General features: G+C 30.7%; 4 protein-coding genes across 5 annotated transcripts; all 4 read right to left on the minus strand.

Moving 5' to 3' along the window:
- Nucleotides 1–976: 976 nt before the first annotated feature.
- On the minus strand, nt 977–6670 carry LOC125817352 (vesicle-associated protein 4-2-like). 2 transcript variants are annotated; one of them, XR_007442290.1, is made up of 7 exons: nt 6209–6670; nt 5217–5287; nt 3686–3767; nt 3459–3577; nt 2070–2151; nt 1822–1941; nt 977–1330 (listed from the first exon to the last, which is right to left on the minus strand). XR_007442290.1 is itself a non-coding variant. In XM_049496883.1 (7 exons), the coding sequence occupies exons 1-7, from the start codon at nt 6477–6479 to the stop codon at nt 1271–1273; spliced, it is 801 nt and encodes a 266-aa protein (XP_049352840.1). In that variant the 5' UTR covers nt 6480–6670; the 3' UTR covers nt 977–1270. The 2 variants fall into 2 exon arrangements, 1 of the variants encoding a protein (XP_049352840.1); XM_049496883.1 differs by having other exon boundaries at nt 2074–2151.
- A 5353-nt stretch (nt 6671–12023) lies between these two features.
- On the minus strand, nt 12024–12257 carry LOC125817401 (uncharacterized). Its single transcript, XM_049496936.1, has one exon. It carries the CDS (start codon nt 12255–12257, stop codon nt 12024–12026), a length of 234 nt encoding a protein of 77 aa, XP_049352893.1.
- A 2319-nt stretch (nt 12258–14576) lies between these two features.
- LOC125817399 (uncharacterized) lies at nt 14577–14840 on the minus strand. Its single transcript, XM_049496934.1, has one exon. The coding sequence runs from the start codon at nt 14838–14840 to the stop codon at nt 14577–14579; it is 264 nt and encodes an 87-aa protein (XP_049352891.1).
- Nucleotides 14841–17173: 2333 nt separating this feature from the next.
- On the minus strand, nt 17174–17469 carry LOC125817400 (uncharacterized). The gene has a single exon (XM_049496935.1). The coding sequence runs from the start codon at nt 17431–17433 to the stop codon at nt 17182–17184; it is 252 nt and encodes an 83-aa protein (XP_049352892.1). The 5' UTR covers nt 17434–17469; the 3' UTR covers nt 17174–17181.
- Between the last annotated feature and the right edge of the window lie 2777 nt (nt 17470–20246).

Genomic DNA, 20246 nt, shown 5'->3' on the forward strand with positions numbered 1-20246 from the left:
TTTGACTTTTTTGTTTCAACAACTAATTTAAATTTATTATTTTGATGGTCAAATTTATTTATGTTTCACTAATTTTCTTGTAAAATTTATTATAGATGCCCCATTTTTTTTTTTACAAATATAAAAACTAAATTACAATATAGCCGCAAAAAAGAAGAAGTTAGTTTTAATTTTTTTTTTACACTAAAGAATGAAAGAAAAAAAGAAGAATAAACTCGAATAATGATAATCAAAGAAGTCTAAAATAATTTTGTGAAAAAGATTAAAGTATATCTTGAACTTTGCTAGAAGGATCATATATATATATCCCTACATGATTTATTTTTTAAAATTTAAAGTCAAAAAAATAAATTTAAAACTATTCTTTTCAGTTCCGTTAGATGAAGGGTATATGTGAGCTCCTTTTATAATGATAAGGGTATATGTGAGTCATTTGTATAACGGTAAAAATATATATGAGCCACTTTCATAATGAAAAATATATCAGTTCTAAATGACAAAGTTAAGGAATATATCATGCTCCTTTCCCAAAAAAGAAAAATAAACTCCAGTGGAAGTTAAATTTTGATGTACCATGTACAAGAGTAAATTATGTTAGTACAACTGTAAGAGCATCCTGCAGAGGAGAATTGAAACATACAACTGTAAGAGCATCCTGCAGAGGAGAATTGTGATTGATCATAGCAACCTTATATTTACGATACAATACATTATGAAACTATATGTAATACTAATATTTTTGTTTTATTTTGTTTTGTAATCCTCGTTATATACCATCATCATAATTCATAACTACGGAAATTACTTTAACCTCTCACACACAAAATAAGAGGAAATGATTTCTTATGACCACTTCCAAATTTAATAGAAGAAAATTCCATTTTCAAATCTTTTGTATAAAAATGCCGATCTGTAAAAATAAAAATCTCTCATAAAAAGTACATAAAACTAAATAACAAGTTTGTAAAGTGCAACAAAACCAAATCTCCGGAAACCAAAGAATCAATCAAGAAAGCAACATAATGTATGTGATTGTTCATCAATTAAGGAAGGGACTTCACAATTTTCTCTTATATACATACAAGCAAGAGTTGAAAGACAAGGATCCAGGAATAGAGAGGATTGAAAAATTACATGAAAAAATTAATTTCACATTTTGAGAAGAAAAATAGCCTAAGTATATCTGTTAATCTGCAGGCAATAGTATTGAAAATTCAATAGCTTTATCATAGAATTTCTTCTCAACCATCCACAGAAAAGAGAGCTTCTATTATACTGAATCAACTCCATCAACCTGTTGCCTCGCGAGATACCTTTCCCTTCTTTCTTTCTGAAACAGTACAAACAGAAGTCATGTTTGGCAATTGATTTTGATACTTTTACATGATTCAAAGCGCGAAACTGAATAGTTTTACTAAAGTTCCTGGTTTATGTTACTATAGTGTTTTCTTTTTTCATTATGGTAATGCAATGCAAGAGGTTAGAGATCAAGTTGTTTCTGATGATGAAAAGAGCATCTTCTAGCCTTGTATTACTACAAACAACTAATACTATGACAATGCCTTGACCACCATATTCTTGCCTTGTATTGCAATAGAAAATTTATTAATTTAGGCTCCACTTGTAGCTATTTCATCATTTCCTTGGTGGTTTGGAATGAGGCGCGTTATATAATTTTATTAATCGAGTTGTAGTAAATCGAAATAGCATTTTAAGAGGTCAAAAGGCAACAAGAGAAGTTTCTAGTATGCATTTGATTTGGAACATAATGTCGTCTGAGCATTGAACATAAGAACTTAGTGTACTGGCAAGGCAACTTACCCATTCGTCTATAACAAGACCTTCCCCGACAATCTTTGGACCTGTATCTTCTGGAGGCCTTTTGCGTGCCTCGACCTCAGCCTCAGCTTCAGCTAGCTGGCGGTTAAGTTTCTCGAGTGCCTAAGAAAAATGAGCCATGAAATCCTTAGAGCCATTTTCACATAAACCTTAGACAATTACATTAATTGAAACAGACTGCGGAAAAAAACTGATTCAACTAATGAGCAAACTTGGTAGAGAAAACCTACTTACAGGGCAAGGGCGTTCAGCATCAAGGAAAACAACACCTAGTACTTGTTCAACTGCCACTTCATCCCTCCTTTCGTCAAACTGATCCAAATCATCGTTAGCACGAATGCAAGCATTAGGAGGTTCGAAGGTCTAATTCTTTAACGAGTTAAAGGAGAGGGGTGCACAAAAGGATGTAGAAATAAATTGCATTAAAAAATGAAAAAAAAGTATAAAAGTACAGGCAACCGGGGTTGATTTCCCTTCAAGGATAGGCTATTTTTCATGTGGAACGGTTAACGTATTAACCTTTTTTTTTTTTTTTTTTTTGGTAATTAACATATTAACCAATGAATATAGGTGCTCTCATCTCTATCTATACACTGAAGCAAACATGACATGTTTTAAATCCGTACCAAACTTCCATTGATATAGATCATAAAATCCAGTTATTAAACTAATTGGTACGCTGGTGAGTTGATTTGAAGAACTGATCCAAAGAGGACACACAATACGTGCACATGAACAGAGTCTTGAGGTGACCACGGCAAATCCTCTCAACCTCTCAGTGACATTTTTAAAGAGCATAAACAGCATTCAACTACAAGGAGACAGTGGCAACAACAACATTTCAGGGCCTTTTCTATATTTATATATATATATATATATCTTATATTTTCAAAAATAAGATGAAAGTAATATACTCTTTTAGGAATCAGAAGTTCATCTCATCATGGGAGGTCACTACTCTTTATTAGTGGACGGTTTACTTTCTAGTTTCTTCTATATACTGGATAGTCCTGGCAGGCATGAAAACTGTAGCTATAGCATGTTTTCATTAACATCAAAAGAAAAAGGAAAAGAAATGAGAAAAGACGCGTGTTAAATGGAAGTACCTTAAAAGGAGAAGAGTTGTTAAGTAAGAAGTACTGATAGGAGATAAAGAAGATCAATGATTTGATGTTATTCTAAGTAAGCTTTAGAGGAAACTAATCACAGTGTAAACAAGAAATATGTCACTTCCAGTATGACCCTGAACAGGTTTTTATCGAAGGACTTAAGGATTGGATGGCTCAAGGCACAATCTGTTTGTTATTCAAAATTTTGTTCTAAGTGATGCTACATTTCCATCACACATATGATTGATTCTCTTTTTATTATTTTCCTTCTTTTTTGGACTTCTACATATTAGATCAAATATATAGGATACTCAGTTTCCTGTCCAGCTAAAAAATAAAAGAAGAATAATGAAAATTGCAGTTATCTACTCCAAAAAAGCTATATGAATCACTGCGATGAATAAAAATAAAGTTCCTAAAAGTCAAGATTGGATTTGAGCAGGTTATTCACATTCATGAGAGAATACATCTGTTCCCTCATAGAGGGGCAAACCATTATTTAGCACTTACCAGCTCCGGCACATAATCCACATCGTCTTTTACTTTTAAGCTCATGACTTTGAACTTAACCCTGCTTTTCTTGCCAACTTGTTTCTCGTTATTATCAGGTGGCTCGACGAATTTGAAAACTGTTAATTAAGCATGGAATTAGCACAGTAAAATAGCAATAAGCAACTATTTTCATTAAACATCACAATTCACACAGGAGGACATGAAAGGCCAAGTGGAGATGTTACCAGTTGCAATGAGGCTTTCATCAGGAGCAAGAATACCTCCTGGCGGCCGCATGTAACAACTTTTTGGCCCAGTTGTTTGAAACTGAGATAGCACAATCAAGTAAAATTAGAGAACATGTCTGAATACCAACAGTATACAGATAAATATTACAAATAGAACTTGAAACAAACATAGAAAGGGCAACTACACTGTCAAATCTTCTTATGCTGGTCATGAACAAGTTAATCTATGGCCTTGGAAACAAATATGGAAAGTAAAGTTTCTAACAAGGTGCTTATCACTAAAGAAGCCGAATGACCAGAGATCATTTGAAGAGCAAGGGGACTCGGCTATGCTCAAGACGTTATTCATGTGGGAAGGAGACGGAAAACAATAGTCATCTTATTTTGCATTGTGAAGTGATGGATCATCTTTTGAATATGAAGGAATTAAATGGAATTCTGGAATAGCTCGGGCAGAATTGTCAGACAGAAGAATAGGTGGAAAACTATTACTGCATATATAAGGTAGATTATTTAGAAGGAAAGAAATACGAGATGCTTTGAGGATAGATTTAGCTCTATTCAGAAGATTAAGATGAACTGTTTACTGTTACTTCACTTATGGTGTAAACAGGAATTCTCGATTATTCAGAATCAATCTTAGATATTATAGAATAAGAAGAACAAGGCCACTGTTTTTTGTGTTCTGAATTGTAAATGTGGCGTTCCACACTGCCTTTGTGTTGATGATATTATTTGTGTGATTTGCATGGGGGACACGAGAAGTGGACACAAGCTATGCATGTAGTGTTTCTGTGAGCTGTTGATTCTGTGCAGATTTAAGTTTGCCATATACAAAAGTTGTTACCTTTATCCAATTTTTTTTTTTTCAAATATGAGTCTTCTCAGGAAAAGAAGAAATGCAATTGAAGTAAGAGTTATTAGTCTAACAAAAACAAGGAGAAAATCTCTGTAATAAAGCAACTACCAACAACAACAACAAACCCAGTGTAATCCCACAGGTTGGGTTGGGTTTGGGTAGGGTGGTGACTGGTGAGAACGCACAACCTTACCCCTACCTTGACCTTGTGAAGGTAGAGAGGTTGTTTACGATAGACCCTTGGCTTAAAGCAACTATCTTATATTAATTAAGAAATGGTTGATCTTGTTTCAATACAATATATTATAAATAGACAAATCAGCTGTGGGAGATCCAATTTCACTATCCATAGATCTCATAATAATGGTGTTGCCCACTAACCACAATTCATCATCATTTCAATCATCAACATGCAGAGTTACTCTTAAATTAACAAAAAAAAAATGGCCCAACTTTAAACAGATTGTCTTTAAAGCATTAGTACTATCAACCAACTCAGAAAAAGTTGGCCTAGTGAGGAATTAAAGTGACTTGTTGCACTAATCATGGAGATTATGAAATTGACATAATGAGTATTAAGTACTAAGCACATTTCACATCAGCAAAAAATAAAATATCAACTATTAGGACCACCAAAACAAGAAAATTGAGGCTAGAGTAATTATGTACCTTGAAGGCCACATGATTCTTGGTAATGTTCTTGATTCTAATAGCACTCTTGACTTGTTTACCAGGCTCATCTACAAAAGGGAAAAAAAAGAATAAGCATAATCCAATAATAAGTAAATATAGATATGAAAAGAAACAAATATTGAAAGATAAACCTTAAGACATAAGAATTATTACTACTACTAAAAATAGTCAAGTTTCATTCAATATAATAGAACAGAACAAAATTACAACAATTTAGTTAATACTAGGCCATTACATTTCATAAACTTATACTCCTGGTGAAGTAGCTATGAAATAAATAAATCCATTACAGTAAACATAAAAGTAATGCATGAAACTTTCTTTCTATTAAATCCAAATTAAGACAAAAATTTGCAATAGAAAAAGTACTCCCTTAGTTTCAATTTCAGTGTCTTTAGTTTGACTAGTTACTTAACTTAGAAGGCATTTGGTCGTCAAATTTTTTCACTTATTTTCCGAAGTTGAACCACGTTCGAACATAAGGTGTTTTCACTTTTTTCACTCCAAATTACTCACAAAAAGTCGAAAACAATTCCTATTTGTACCAGTCAAACACAACTCCAATTTTCAAAAATCACTTTTCATTTTGAAATCAATTTTTTTTTTTTCAAATTTCACAATCAAACATGGTCAAACGTCCGCTTAAGAAAATAAGTGGAGAACCTTTGAATCTCATGATCATAAACTAAAAATATCTGTGTAACTACCAAAAATGCCCTTTGAATCTTGTCATCTTAAACATTAGAGAGTTACTAAAGATAGAAAAAGACATCCTTTTTTAATAATAATAAGAAAAACACATAAATTGAAACGGTGAGAGTAACAAAATTACTCAATTATCTACGTTATAAGAAATCAACAAATTATGCCATATGAAAATGTGTAGCATGATCTAATTTCATAACAAACAATTAGATGGGTATATCCAAAAAAAAAGTAAAAAAATCAGCAAAAAGTGATGAACATACATGGAAAGTAAAGCTTGTTTTGTGGATCAAGGCTGAGCTTGCGACGAGTTGGAAGAAGTGATTTCGCTACAGAAGAAACCTTAAGAGGAGCATGAATATTAGAGTGATGATCCACAGAAATGCCATTATGGTGTTGCCTAAAAGATGAAGAAGAAGAAGCAATAGAAGAGGAAGAAGCAGCCACAGAGCTACTAGTTGAATGCCAAAATGGTAGTTTACAAAGACCCCAAATTTTGCCATCAGATACAGATTTTTCATTAGCAAGTGCCATTGCTGTGCTTTCTCTGTTGGGCACTTTTTGGTTTTCTGGTAGTAGTAGTAGTACTAGGCAATTTTTAGTAGGAGCAATTTAGGGAGTGGTGGGTATTGTGTGTGAGGGGTGGGGTGAGGTGGGGAGGCATAGGATGCGAGTTACATAGCGTGGGAATGATGGGTTGTTGTCATAATGTGTGTATGGGGGGTGTGACACAGTTATTGCTGCTGTTGGTTTGGCTCTGTTCAAATAAAAAGTTGTATCGTAAATTCTCGTGTTTCAAAATAAATAACATTTTAATTATTTTTTTTTCAATTTGCTGTTGATATTTTACATGATCCAAAAGATAATAATAATAATAATAATAATAATAATAATAATAACAATAATAATAATAATAATAACAATAATAATAATAATAATAATAATAATAATAAAGAGAAATTAAGGAAACTACGAAAGAGCTATAGTTAGTAAAAATATATCCTAGTTTTTAAGAATGAATGATGCGTCCAAACAAAAAAATACTACTCACTGTGTTTCATTTTTTAGGATTGTTTTAGTCCGTCGAAAAAAAATAATATATTTTTATATTATGTAATAATGTAACTTTAAAATACTTATTTTAATCTCAATGAAATGATTTTTAGCAATATATATATATATATATATAAAACTTATTTTATCCTCATAAGTTTCAAAAGTCTTTCTTTCTTAAATTTCATGTTAAGTTAAACTAACTCATATAAATTTGAACGGAAGGAATACTTATTTTTATAATAAAGGGAGTATTTTAACTTCTTCTCATTCGTCCATTTTCATTAGTGATTGCTTGTTTTCTTTTGCCTCTCTCTTGAGTTTCCCCACTTTCTGTTTTTCTTTTTGTTTCTTTTCCCTTTCACATTATAGAGTGATTTGCGTGAGTTTTTTTTTGTTTATTTGATGTTTAGTATTTATATTGGAGTTTGACTAATTCAGATTTATGTCAGGTAAGGCTTCATTTGGAGGATACTGCTTCCTACCAAAAATTGTTCCATACTAGTTCAAACTTGAGACCTCTAATTAAAAGAGAAGCAGTCTCATCCACTGTAACATATCATTGGTGGCGTAATATGCATGAGTTACTTGTACGTTTAACTTATATGTTAATGTATTCTCTTTACTAGTGCGTTTTATAGATTTGATTTCATTCGATCTTCTTTTTCTCCAGATACAATGAAAAGTACTTCGACAAAATCCTTGCAAGTGTTTCTTTAAGTCACGTGACATAAATCTGCTAAGATAAAATATTCAATATTATTTTCTTTTTAAAAAATAGCAATAAGTTTGATGGTCATATTATTAATTTTCAACAAATATCTGCAATTTACAACATTGATAAGCTCTTGACGATCAGGTTTGTTTGATCTGAGTGCACCCATCACCCATGTCATTGATGTTACGCAAGTCATTAAATTATGTTGACAACTAAGAATAACATAAAGATAAATGTTTACTGCTAACATATTAAATTAACCAACATTAGTAAATTGTCTGCTTTTATCTTAAATTAAAAACCAACCAAAATAATAATTTGTGTTTGTGCTTCACAATGAATAATAATGAAATTAAGAAGGGTTAAATAATAAAGAAAGACCTCAAGAATTATATTCTAACACATCTTGTATTCACATCGAGTATTTGCTTCAAACCAATTAATGTACTAAATTGCGCTAAAAAGGGGAAAAAATGTAAAGTTTTCAAATTAAAGTTGAGCATGCATTGAAAGGCATAATTTGGTGTGATGCACTTTATGCTAGACGCCAGAATATATTCTAGGATCTAATGAAGAGAACAACATAGGCAATTTGTTATTTGATGATACTCCCATGTGGCCCTCTAGTACTGGATTGTTTGGTATGTGGATTAAATTATTTCGGGATTATAATTTTTAGAACTAAATTATTTTATTTAGAAGGTAGAATAAAATAATCTCAAGTTAATATGATGGATAAGATGAGATATTCAAAATTAAGTTTACGATTAAATTTATATTGTGTTTGATTGACGGTATAATTTTATGCTGATCTTTTTCTTTTTCCTACCATTTGTCGAATAGTTGGGCGATATCAACCAATCGCCCCCACTAGCATAATCTAATTATTCGAACTAATCCTTCTATTGAAGCAATTATAGATTTTACTCGTATTTGTAATCATTTTGTTTTTTTTAATTACTTGGTTGAAGGTTTGAACACTATGGCCCTAGTTTCAATGATTATTGCCTTCTTTGTAATTGACCCTACTCTTTGACCAATCTCAAATTACACTATTCTAAATTTCTTATAAAAAAATTTTGTGGACCTATAAAAATTTAAAGATTTAAGGAAGAGTCCTCCCTTGATGTTCATCCAAATAGACCGTTTTGGTAGCTAAAATGAGTAATGATTGTATTCTAACGTGTTAATTCATTAAAAGTGTCGTCGTTTAAATTTTAACCGTTTCACCGAAATCTAGATAAAAATATTGGTAGGTTCATGATTTCTTATTAGATATTGGGAAAGACTAAGAGGCATATCCAAGATGGGTCACCGAGCTCACATGCTCCCTCCTGAAATCAAATATAATAATGTTATATTTTTCTAAAAATATTTAAATATAGATATGTGAACCCACACTTGAAGTATCATACCGTGCGATAACACCCTCTCTAAGTGATTTGGATAGGTAAAAATAATTTTGGACCTATAATTTTAAATTTTTAATTATTTTTAGTGATAAAAACCTAAAAATGTTAAACCGATCAAATTTATATCTTAGATCCATCTTTTCGTAATAATGCACCCATCATTTCAAACTCCTGGATATGCCTCTGATTATTTAAAGACTTGCCTTACTAATAAGTTACGGTGATAGCCAAAAATTCTAATCAGGAATTGCTAGGATTTTAGTCATAAATACTAAAACGATCGTGGCAATTTTTCAAACTTATTGCTAAAATGAGTTTATTGTAAGAAGAAGATGATAAAATCTAAATTTGTTTTGTTAGCGGGGCCAAGAATTAAATGAGTGTCCTCACGGAGTAAATCACAAAAGTATAATATGTTTAGAGGCCCAATTTCAACATTTACACAACTGGTAGATTTGTGAATGAGCAACCTTCACATATAGCAGACACAAAAATCATATTTATATGTTATAGCTATAATTTGCATAATTGTGCTTCATAATAAACATAAATATGTATATTTCGCTATACATATACAAAGAAAGCAGTTGTATATAATCTGTTTTTGTTTTGGTATACATATACAAAAGATCAATTGTATAATTTGTGTTTGTATAAAGCGAAAAAGAGAGAAAGGCAAAAGAGAACTGGGCAGAGAAATATTTATATTGTATAATTATAAGTGTATAGGATGAAGATATATGTATTTGCATGTGTATATACAATTTTCTCTCGTTTTATACAAACAGAAACACAATTTATACATTTTTGTTTGTATAAGCGAGAGAGGCGAGGGAGAGATTGGCGAGCAAGATCTGGGAGAGTGACGAGCGAGATCCGGAAGAGGGGAGAGAGGAGAACAAAAATATATGTATATATACAATTTTCTCCCGCTTTATACAAACACAACACTCATTTTATACATTGCGTTTGTATAAAAGAGAGAGAGGCGAGGGAGAGAACGAGATTGGCGAGTGAGATTCACCAGGAGAGAGGCGAAATAGCAACAGTTTGCTATGGGGTACAATTAAATCAAACTATGTTTATATCATTTAATTTGAATTAATAGTTTGCTATTATATACAATTTTTCCTTTGTGAATTGCATGTCTATAATTTAATTGATTTAATTCTAGGGAAAATTACGTGGTTAAGCAAATTTATACTACTTAATTACTCATTATAGCTATAGTTTGCTATAATTACCACTCGCGACTAACATTATACATTAATTACGTTTGCTGACTTCGAATTTGTATAATTAGTCACGTTTGTATATGTATAATTCACAAGAATATACAAATACATATGTATAATATTCAATTATCTAACCGATATACATATACAATTCACCTCTCTCCCACTCTCTCGCTCGCCTCTCTCCTCCCCCTCCCAATCTCGCTTGCCATATATACAAATGCATATGTATAATATACAATTATCTAACCAATATGCATATACAATTCACCTCTCTCCCACTCTATGCCCTCTCTCCATCCTCTCTCAATCTCGCTTGCCTCTCTCCTCCCTCTCCCAATCTCGTTCGCTTCTCTCCTCCATCTTCCAATCTTGCTTTCCATATATACAAATACATATGTATAATAAATAATTATCTAACCAATATACATATACAATTCACCTCTCTCCCACTCTTTGCCGTCTCTCGCTCGCCTCTCTCCTCTCTCTCCCAGTCTCGCTCGCCTCTCTCCTCTCTATGATATATACCTACGAATTGTAATTATCAAACTATAGCTATGCATGGAGAGTAATTATGCTATTTTTGAGTGGCTATATGTGAAAGTTCTTCTTAATTCTATTAGTCTGATTTTTGAAAGGGCAATTAACCATTTTTTCTTCTAAAAATTACAACTTTTCATATGCATTGCCGCACATACCAACAAATATTTGCATCAAAGTCCAAAGAAAAACACACTACAATCAAATCTATTGTAGTGTTGGTCTGAAAACTTCTTAATGGTTATAGTGAAGTGTTGTTATATGACGCTTTGATCTTATTTAACAATTATAAATAAAAGTATACAAAATTAATTAATAATTAATTAATTGTGTATAAAAAAAAATCATGTATGATATATGTATCTGCTAACTAATTTAACCAAATAGAAAGAGTATGAATGTAAAAAAGCATATACATTTTTTTTCTCGTGAAATTATGATTATAATTGATGGGTACCAGTTAAATACATTTTTTCTTGTTAGATATTCGTACTTAAAATTTACTACTGTGCATCACATTAATATAATGATATCATAAATATTTTAAAATTTTATTTTTATATATAATATATTTCTTGGAAAATATTATTGCACGATATTTGAATATGGTTGCTATAGAATGGTATTTTTACAATGAGTGTATCACTATGTTGTTATAGGTTGAATGTTGTCATAGAGAAGTAAAATATAATATGAAAAATCAGGTCTGGAGAAAATCAGGCTATATTTTAGTGAAATGTTATTGTAACGAACTATACTACAAAGATGAACTCCCTTCGTCTATTTTCTGACTTGTCCAGTATTCACTTGACACGCTTTTTAAAAAATAAAAAATAGAAGGGTTAGGAATAATCATTTTACTATATCATCTTTTAATATGACCAAATAGATATTCAAAAATAATTTTTCAAAATCTGATCCAATATCTATGATAAGACGCTAGCTTAGCGAAATGAATGCAAAGCAACATGTCTCTTAGTAACAAAATTATCACAGAGATTCATCAAAGAACTGATTCAAGATATCTAGATTGCTCAAATATTTCTTTCCATTAATAATATATGTACTGAGCAATTGGGCCTCAAACTAGAATTACAAAAAACAACACTATTATTAGGATTCAATATGGACCCCAACAGCTCAAGTACATAACTTTCCTAAGTGACTCTTCAGACTGCTTTGCTTTACTGTTTGAAGAAACCATAGAAGAAGATTGAGAAGAGATTTTTTTGGCCTGTGAATATGACTTTATATTGTTCTTTGCATGCTGATTTATTGTTTTGATGGTGCAATTCCACCTACTCACTCCTTGATCTTTCACTGCCTCAACCCATGCCTTGCTTGTTGAACTCATTTTCTAAATTTAATTTTTGATTTCTTGAAAATCTTTGCTAATTGGATATTGTGTTGGTTGTTTGGTTGAATTCTCATGGATTTGATGCTTCTCAATATATAGGTAAGTGCGGCGGCTCAATAAAACTAGTGGCTTTTAGCTCTCAATTCTTGCGGCTTTGGAGCATTGTTTTTCTAGAATTTCAGTTACAGTTATATTTATGGCTGTGAATGTACTTTTTTGCCCTTGTGCATAATTTTTCATTCCCGTGGCTTTGGAGCATGGTTTTTCTAAAAATTCAGTTACTATTGTGGTTTTGGATGTAGTGGTAGACCCACAGAGGGGTATTGACGGATACCCTTCGTCAGAAAATTATATTATATAGCTATGTAAACTTTGAATATATATATAGTGTATATTGACACTTCTTAGCTTTGACGTAATTTTATTTCTTTATATTTTGACATTCCTTAGTCGAAACTTGGCTCCACCACTATGTGAATGTACATTTCTACCCTTGTGCATATCTTGTGGCTTTGGAGCACGATTTTCTATAATTTCAGTTACTATTGTGGCTGTAGATGTACATTTTTGCTCCTCCGCCTAATTTTTCATTTTGGTGGCTTCGGAGCATGGTTTTCTAAATGTCAGTTACGATTGTGACTGTGAATGTACATTTCTACCCTTACGCGTAATTTTTTATGATGATAATTTTGAGGGTATAGTGGGTATTTCAAGAATTACTAGCTATTTGAGGGTGGATGGTTCATTGAAGTAGCAAATTGAATTTGCAATCTTGTTTTGGATTATTATGAGAGGAGCAGAATGATGTAACGCCGTAATAAATACAGTAAGATGACGGCGGACCCACAAACTACGTGCTTTAAAGTAGGGGTATTCATCGTACTATATGGTACACTGAGAAAAATTCAGAGAATTTTGAGTTTTAATTCTTAAAAATATTATTTACTATTATGATATTGCATTTATTCGATATATATGTAATCTGGTAGCTTTCATTTTGATTTATACAGTATTGTAAGTTAGTTATTATGATTTATTTATATATAATAATGTAAAATTATGGCCTCGAAATACTATATTATCATACTGAATTAATCAACTATGATTCAATATTTTTTTCATTTGGTTTCGATTTATATGGTATGATAGTCACTCACTAGTGTTTGCTCGACTCCAACTTACATGAAATGTAAAATTATGAATTCGATAATGACAGAAACTCAGCTCCAAAAAAGAAAATTTAGGCCTTCATCTTGTTAAAACTGTAAACTCGCAAACTCTTTAACTAGCTTGTCATAATTAATAGCTAAATGATTTGTGAATAGAGTATGGTTAATATAAGGTATTTGGAATTCAGATGAGATTAATGCAACCTTTGAAATGTGTATATTCTGAAATCTGATCACCTTCAGTTAGTTTAATTTTTTTTTTAAAATTCTAACCAAAGATAATTCAAAATAAATTTATTTTTCAGTAATCAAAAGCAGGTCAGTGGCCGGTCAAAAGGTCAACTATCACACCCCTAATACCTAAGTTTGAAAATTATGTGGACATTAGGATCTAGGACCGACTTAAAAGTGTACAAAACAATGAAAATAATAGTATAATATGTTTTTGGATTCACAAAAAAATTAGGCCCGCACATCCCTTATTTACTTTGGATAGGAACAAATTTATTAGGAAGAGTCCTTAATTCAGTACTCATCCCATTTTAGGTGAGGTAAGTGACTCAGTATAAAGTCCCATGGTAGAATTTGTGTGATTATAAATCATTTCATTAAAAATAAAATAGATATTTTAAAGTTAAATTATTACTTAATAAAGAAATGTATCATTCTTTTTTAGTCTGACTAAAAAGAAAAATAAGTCATATAAATTGAGATAAATAGTAGTAATTTGTACACTAGAAATCCTAATTACCTACCCTATGGTACAAAATTGAACATGTTCAATTTTCTTTAGGGAATGGGAGGCATGGCATAACTCTTCTCAAATGTATATATTTTTGGATGATCAATATCAGATTCTCCGTAATATTCGAACCAAAACATATTAATCTATGTGATTGAATTGGTTTAATATAAAAATTATATATCTACAAAATTGAAAAATATAAAAAAGAATTACACAAGTCAAATAACACGAAACCAAATGAAAACCACTAGAATTGAGTATAATTTCCAGATATTTGGGATTGCAGAAAAAAAAAATTCCATTGATTGAGCAATTTAGGCCAAGCTCTCAAAATCATTTACAATATTGTCAAAAACTATGTACATGACAGCAATAATTAGATATAACTGCTATTATGATTGATCAATATGGACCCCAACAGCTCAAATACATGACTTTCCTCAGAGACTCTTCAGATTGCTTTACTTTACTGTTAGCAGAAACCAAAGAAGAAGAAGAGGATTGAGAAGACATTTTTTTGGCCTGTAAATATGAGCGTAGATTGTTCTTTGCGTGCTGATTTATGACTCTGATTGTGTAATTCCACCTACACACTCCTTGATCTTTCAGTGCCTCTACCACTCCCACGCTTACTGCTGCAACCCATGCCCTGATTGTTGAACTCATTTTTCTAATATAAGTTTGTGAAAGGTTTAATTTGCTTTCGATATTGTGTTGGTTGAATTCTCAGCGATTTGATGCTTTTGAATTTATAGATAAGTGCGTCTCAATAAAATTATTGGCTTTTATCTCAATTCACGTGGTTTTGGAGCATGGTTTTCCAAAATTTCAGTTATAGAGAGTGGATAAGAATGTACATTTCTGCAGTTAGCAGAATGATGTGCATAATGCCAAAATGCATACATAAAACAATGAGTACTTGAGATGGATGCACACGGATTGGGTAGATAAATGAAAACCCACTGGCTGACTGGGCAGTCTGGCCCAGGGGAGGACCCACATGGAGTCCGCCGGGAGCTTGAGTACCCATTAACCTCGTCTCCGAATATATATATCTATGTTGAAATTAAGAGATATTTGTATAAAATTAACATAGAGCACCCAATGAACAAATGATTTGGCTGGTCCATTTGCTCTTGGGTGGGTGTTTAAGGTTCTTTTAGTGTTGTTGAGTTTGAGTTCGAATTTCACTGTTAACATGTCTTTTTATATTTTTGACTCCACCATTTTCAGATCACCCACAACCTTAAAATCTTAGATCTGCCACTTGGCCACTAGAGCCTAAACCATGGGAAGGATATTTAAAAAGTATCATGTGATACTCACTAGGTAAACAAATAATCTAACGTTGTAGTGTGTACAAATATAACTTTTTTAACTTATTTAGGTTCGACTTGACTTGGATTCGATTATATTTTAACTCGATCAGCTTAACTCTGGTCAAAATCAAAGATTATTTCAGCTTAACTCGATCAGCGTATATGATGGAATATGGATAATAATAAACAAAATTATCCTTAAAATTTACGTAATATTTTAATAAGAAATATAATTAAATAAATTAAATAATACTAAAATTTGAGTTACCAAATTAAGGTATGTTAAGATTTCTGATACAGCTCAAGGATAATTAATAAACTATCTACAAATATATGACGTAGAATAAATTTGATATATTGGCCATATACATATGGCAACGATAATAGTACTGCCCCGTTATTCTGTACGGTCAATGGTCATGTTAAGAATTGATACAGAATAACAGATTTGTGGATCTACCAAAAGAAACAAAGTCTTTTTTCAGACGTAATGTTTTGAGAGAAGGCCCAAAATAGTCCTCATTTTTGGATTAAGACTGAAAATCATTCTTGAATTTTTATATGGAGCACTAATAGTCTCTTATGTTTGCAATATTGGTGTACTTTTGATCCTTCTCTAAATTTTTGCCTATTTTTTAACATTAATTTTGTTCATAATTTTATGTAAAGAATGTCCCATCGTCTTATTATATATTTAGTAGAAATATAAACTCTATGTGAGAGAAGGTGAAAAGAAAAACACTTTATTTTGCTCAGTATAAATATTACTGCAGTTAAACTAAAAACATTTTAATGTATAACATTGCAAGAAAAGAAAAAATTGTACTATTGCACGTGAAATCATCGTGATGAACCTCTCGATTTTACCTGCAATACGATTTTTACTAAACAAATCAATGCATTTTTCTTCTCACAATCCCTCACATGAAGTTATTATTTCTACTAAATATATAAAATGACGATTAAACATACCATACATAAATTATGAATAAAATCAATGTTAAAAAACATTAGGCAAAATTTTGAAGGAGGACCAAAAGTGCACCAATATTGCAAACATGAGAGACTATTAATACTCCATATGAAAATTCAATGATAACTTTGAATCTTAACACAAAGATGAGGGACTATTTTAAGCCTTTTCTCTAATATTTTAACTCAATAGTAAGGAATTAAAGGAAAGCATGCTTTGTTATATTTTTATCTTCTATTCTAAAATTTAGGATCTCAAATTTCTAACCTGGATTTTACTTTTTCTTCCAACTCTCTAATTTATTTGAAATATTATTATAATAGATAAAGAAAAAAACTTTATTGATTTGTCAAAATTGAGAAAGAAAAAGAAAAATTGAACAAATAATTAGAGATACAAGAGAGTGCTTGATTTGCTTAATGATTGTTTAAGAATTTCAAATTTCAAAACCATATGCATATTCATTAGTATTACAGCATTACTTATAATTAAGCATGCTAGCTGGAAGTGATATAATTAGTTGATCCGTTAATGCCTGAATTCACCGAAAGATCAACTCTATTCATAGAGTTTTTTCACATACAATTGTCGGAAGATTTCAAGATACATGCTTATCTTTGAAATGGCATGACCTTAACTAATACAGTATGTCCTATTTACAATCATAGCCTAATTTTACATTTTATACTGTCTCCTATCATCACTATTAAAATCTTCAATTTGGACCCCAACAGCTCAAATACATAACTTTTCTCAGAGATTCTTCAGATTGCTCTGTCTTTTCACTCTTTGCAATCAGAGAAGAAGAAAGTTTCTTAGCTTGAGAGTAAGATCTCATGTTATTCTTTGTGTGTTGTGCCAAACACTTCAATGGATAATCCCATCTACACAATCCAACTTGATCTTTTAAAGCCTCCACTGCTCCAACACTGGCTGCTGCAATCCACGCTCTCCTGCTTGAACTCATTTTGATTAAATTTCTTACAAAATTAATCACTTTTTTTTTCCTGCTTTGTTTTTGATATACTATATGAATTGATTCAATGATGTTTTGATTGCTTGTACATTTGAATGTTTTTGAGTTGTATGATGTAGAGAAATTGGGGCTAAATATATAGGCACAATACTGATGTAAAGGAGCAAAGGGGGAAGAATCTAGAAAGTGATAAACCAGTGGTTTTACGGCGACTGTGGGCTCTAAAGCCAGTGTTTTTATTTTTTATATTTTTTATGTTTTATTTTTCTCAACTCTACCCCTGAAAAAAAGGACAGAATTCAAATTTTACTGAGAAAAAGACAAAGAGTCAATTTTTTATTTATCACAGATGTCATTTAAATAATTCACGATAAAAAATTAACATATTTTTTAATTATATTTTTATATTTTAATAATATTGGATTTTAAAGAAATACTTATTACATAAGAATAATTTAATTAATTACACATTATATATATATATATATATATATATATATATATATATATATATATATATATATATAAATCTAGTAAAACCTTTATGAATATCAAGATGCTCTAAATATCTTAAAAAATTATAGAATATTTACTGCTTAAAAACAGTATTTACATATTTATCCGCTACCCTGTTTAAAATAAACAGCAAGAAAATAATGGTATCAGAGCCAAGTTGCTAAAAGAAAATATGATACTAGATAGAAATCTAGTAAAAACCTTTATGGTATATAGAATACGAAACTTTAGTAACAATACTAAAAATAATGAAAAATTTAGATGAAGATCTAAAAAGAAAAATAGTCTCTATAATTGCTCTTAGAATTAGAAAAGAGGAAGACAGACAAGAATTAATATACAATTCATATAGTTTTTCATAATGAAACTAATATGATGGATACTTTTGATTATTACTATTCAGAATAAAATGAGTTTAAAAGAAGTCTCTGAACTTCTAAAAGACTTAATAGAAAGTCAAAAACAATTAACCTTACGGTTAAAAATGATAGAAATAGAAATTAATTATATAAAAGAAAATCTTTCAGGAAAAATAACAAACATGATAGAAAAAACTGATAAGTTTGACAAAAAGGTTAGTCAAAAATATATAGAAGACTTACTAAACAAAAGGCATGCAAGTGCAAGTACCTATCAAAAAGGAAGCATGGATGAAATATTAATCCAAAATTTCCTTGAAAAACAAAAAAAGAAAGAAAAAGATTTATATGATCTAAAAACAAATGTAGAAGATAATTCGGAAGAACTTAATTCTGAAGAAAAAGAATCACAAAATAATGAATGAACTAGATGAATTAGTCTATTCAATGGAAGATCTAAGTCTTTCAGACGAACTAAAAATATTCATGAACAAAGGGGAAACAGGAGGACCCCAAGGAAAGTTTGAAGCATCTACTTCAATGAAACAAGAATGGCAAGAGCCAGAACAAGATAATAGAAATTTTGCTAATAAGGCAAAGAAAAACAATGAATTTTCAAAACATTTTCATGATAATAACAAATCAAAATTCATGCCAAATAGGCTTCCAACTGGAGACATTGGAGCTCAATTTCTTGATCTTGAATGCAAAAAGAGATCCAGAAAATAGCTTAGACTTATGGTCTCAAAATATGCTCCTATATTTCCTTTTGGGAAAAGGAAACTACACAGATGAAGAAAAATATACCATCATGATAAACACTTTCATGGGAAAAGTAAATGATTGGTTTTCTGGATTAACAGAAGATGCAGAAAATATAGTTAAAAATGATACCTTAAAGGGATTAAAAAACTCTGTACAAGAAGGTATAACAAATTTAAAACAATACATAGCAAATGAGTTCTTGGTGGACAAGGAAATATAAAAGAGAACAAAGAAACTATAAGAACCATTGCTAAAGAACAATTAGAAAAATTACAAATTTTGTAAAATGAGTTATATTCAAGAATACACTTGTGAATTCGAAGAATATTATTAATAAAGTATTTGATAGTGGGAAAGAAATGTTACCATACCTAGAAAAATACTATCAAAAACTACTAGGCTTCTGGGCAAAATACTTCAGAGAAGAATATGAAAAAGAAAATAAAAAGGGAGATACTCTTTGGTCAAAGAATTAATTTTCTAAAGAATCGACTTAGTCAACTTTGTATGTCTCATAACATTCAAAGAAAAGCTAAAAGAATAAATACACAAATTTATTGTAATGATACAAAAGCATCTACTCAATGGGGATGTGATGATAGACCATACAAAAAAAGAAAACAATTCAAAAAAGGTTTGAAAAGGAGAAAAATCTTCTCAAAACAGAAGTATATACCTAGAAAAAAATATTATAAAAAGAAAAGAGATTTTCTAAAAACAAAACCTGCTGATAAATGCAAGTGTTATAATTGTGGCGAAGAAGGCCATAAAAGTTATGAATGTAGCAAAAAACGAGTCAAAATCTCTAAAATAGACAGAATAGATATTGATTCAGATCTAGAATCAATAAAATCTATAGAAAGTGATGATTTCTTCAATGAAATATATGAAGAATATTCTAGTAGTTCAGAAGAATCTGACTAAAAATGAATAAAGAAATAAAAGAAAGAAATGATTCTGTTCAAATTCTAGAAACAGAAGAGGATCATCGAGGATATGCTTTAAAAGCAACCTTTGATGGAGAAACATTTAGGAAAATCCAAGGATTAAAACTAAATCTCAAAGTAGGAAGATAACCTACTGAGTAGAATGCAAAGAATGTTTGCAAGAGATAAAATTTCTTATCATGAATATCAAGAAATAGAAAAGGTAATAGAAATTACC

This window comes from Solanum verrucosum, unplaced genomic scaffold (genome assembly GCF_900185275.1).
Source record: "Solanum verrucosum unplaced genomic scaffold, falcon-dt-bn FXZP01000280.1, whole genome shotgun sequence".
Lineage (NCBI taxonomy): Eukaryota > Viridiplantae > Streptophyta > Magnoliopsida > Solanales > Solanaceae > Solanum > Solanum verrucosum.

Excerpts from the sequence above, each read along its gene's own strand:
- LOC125817352 (XM_049496883.1), bottom strand. The coding sequence starts at position 6,479 with ATGGCACTTGCTAATGAAAAATCTGTATCTGATGGCAAAATTTGGGGT. Across the intron at positions 3,578-3,685 it reads TGAAAGCCTCATTGCAACTG|TTTTCAAATTCGTCGAGCCA; the intron begins GTAACATCTCCA and ends CTTAATTAACAG. Across the intron at positions 1,331-1,821 it reads GTCTTGTTATAGACGAATGG|AAAGAAAGAAGGGAAAGGTA; the intron begins GTAAGTTGCCTT and ends GTACTGTTTCAG.
- LOC125817401 (XM_049496936.1), bottom strand. The coding sequence starts at position 12,257 with ATGAGTTCAACAAGCAAGGCATGGGTTGAGGCAGTGAAAGATCAAGGA.
- LOC125817399 (XM_049496934.1), bottom strand. The coding sequence starts at position 14,840 with ATGAGTTCAACAATCAGGGCATGGGTTGCAGCAGTAAGCGTGGGAGTG.
- LOC125817400 (XM_049496935.1), bottom strand. The coding sequence starts at position 17,433 with ATGAGTTCAAGCAGGAGAGCGTGGATTGCAGCAGCCAGTGTTGGAGCA.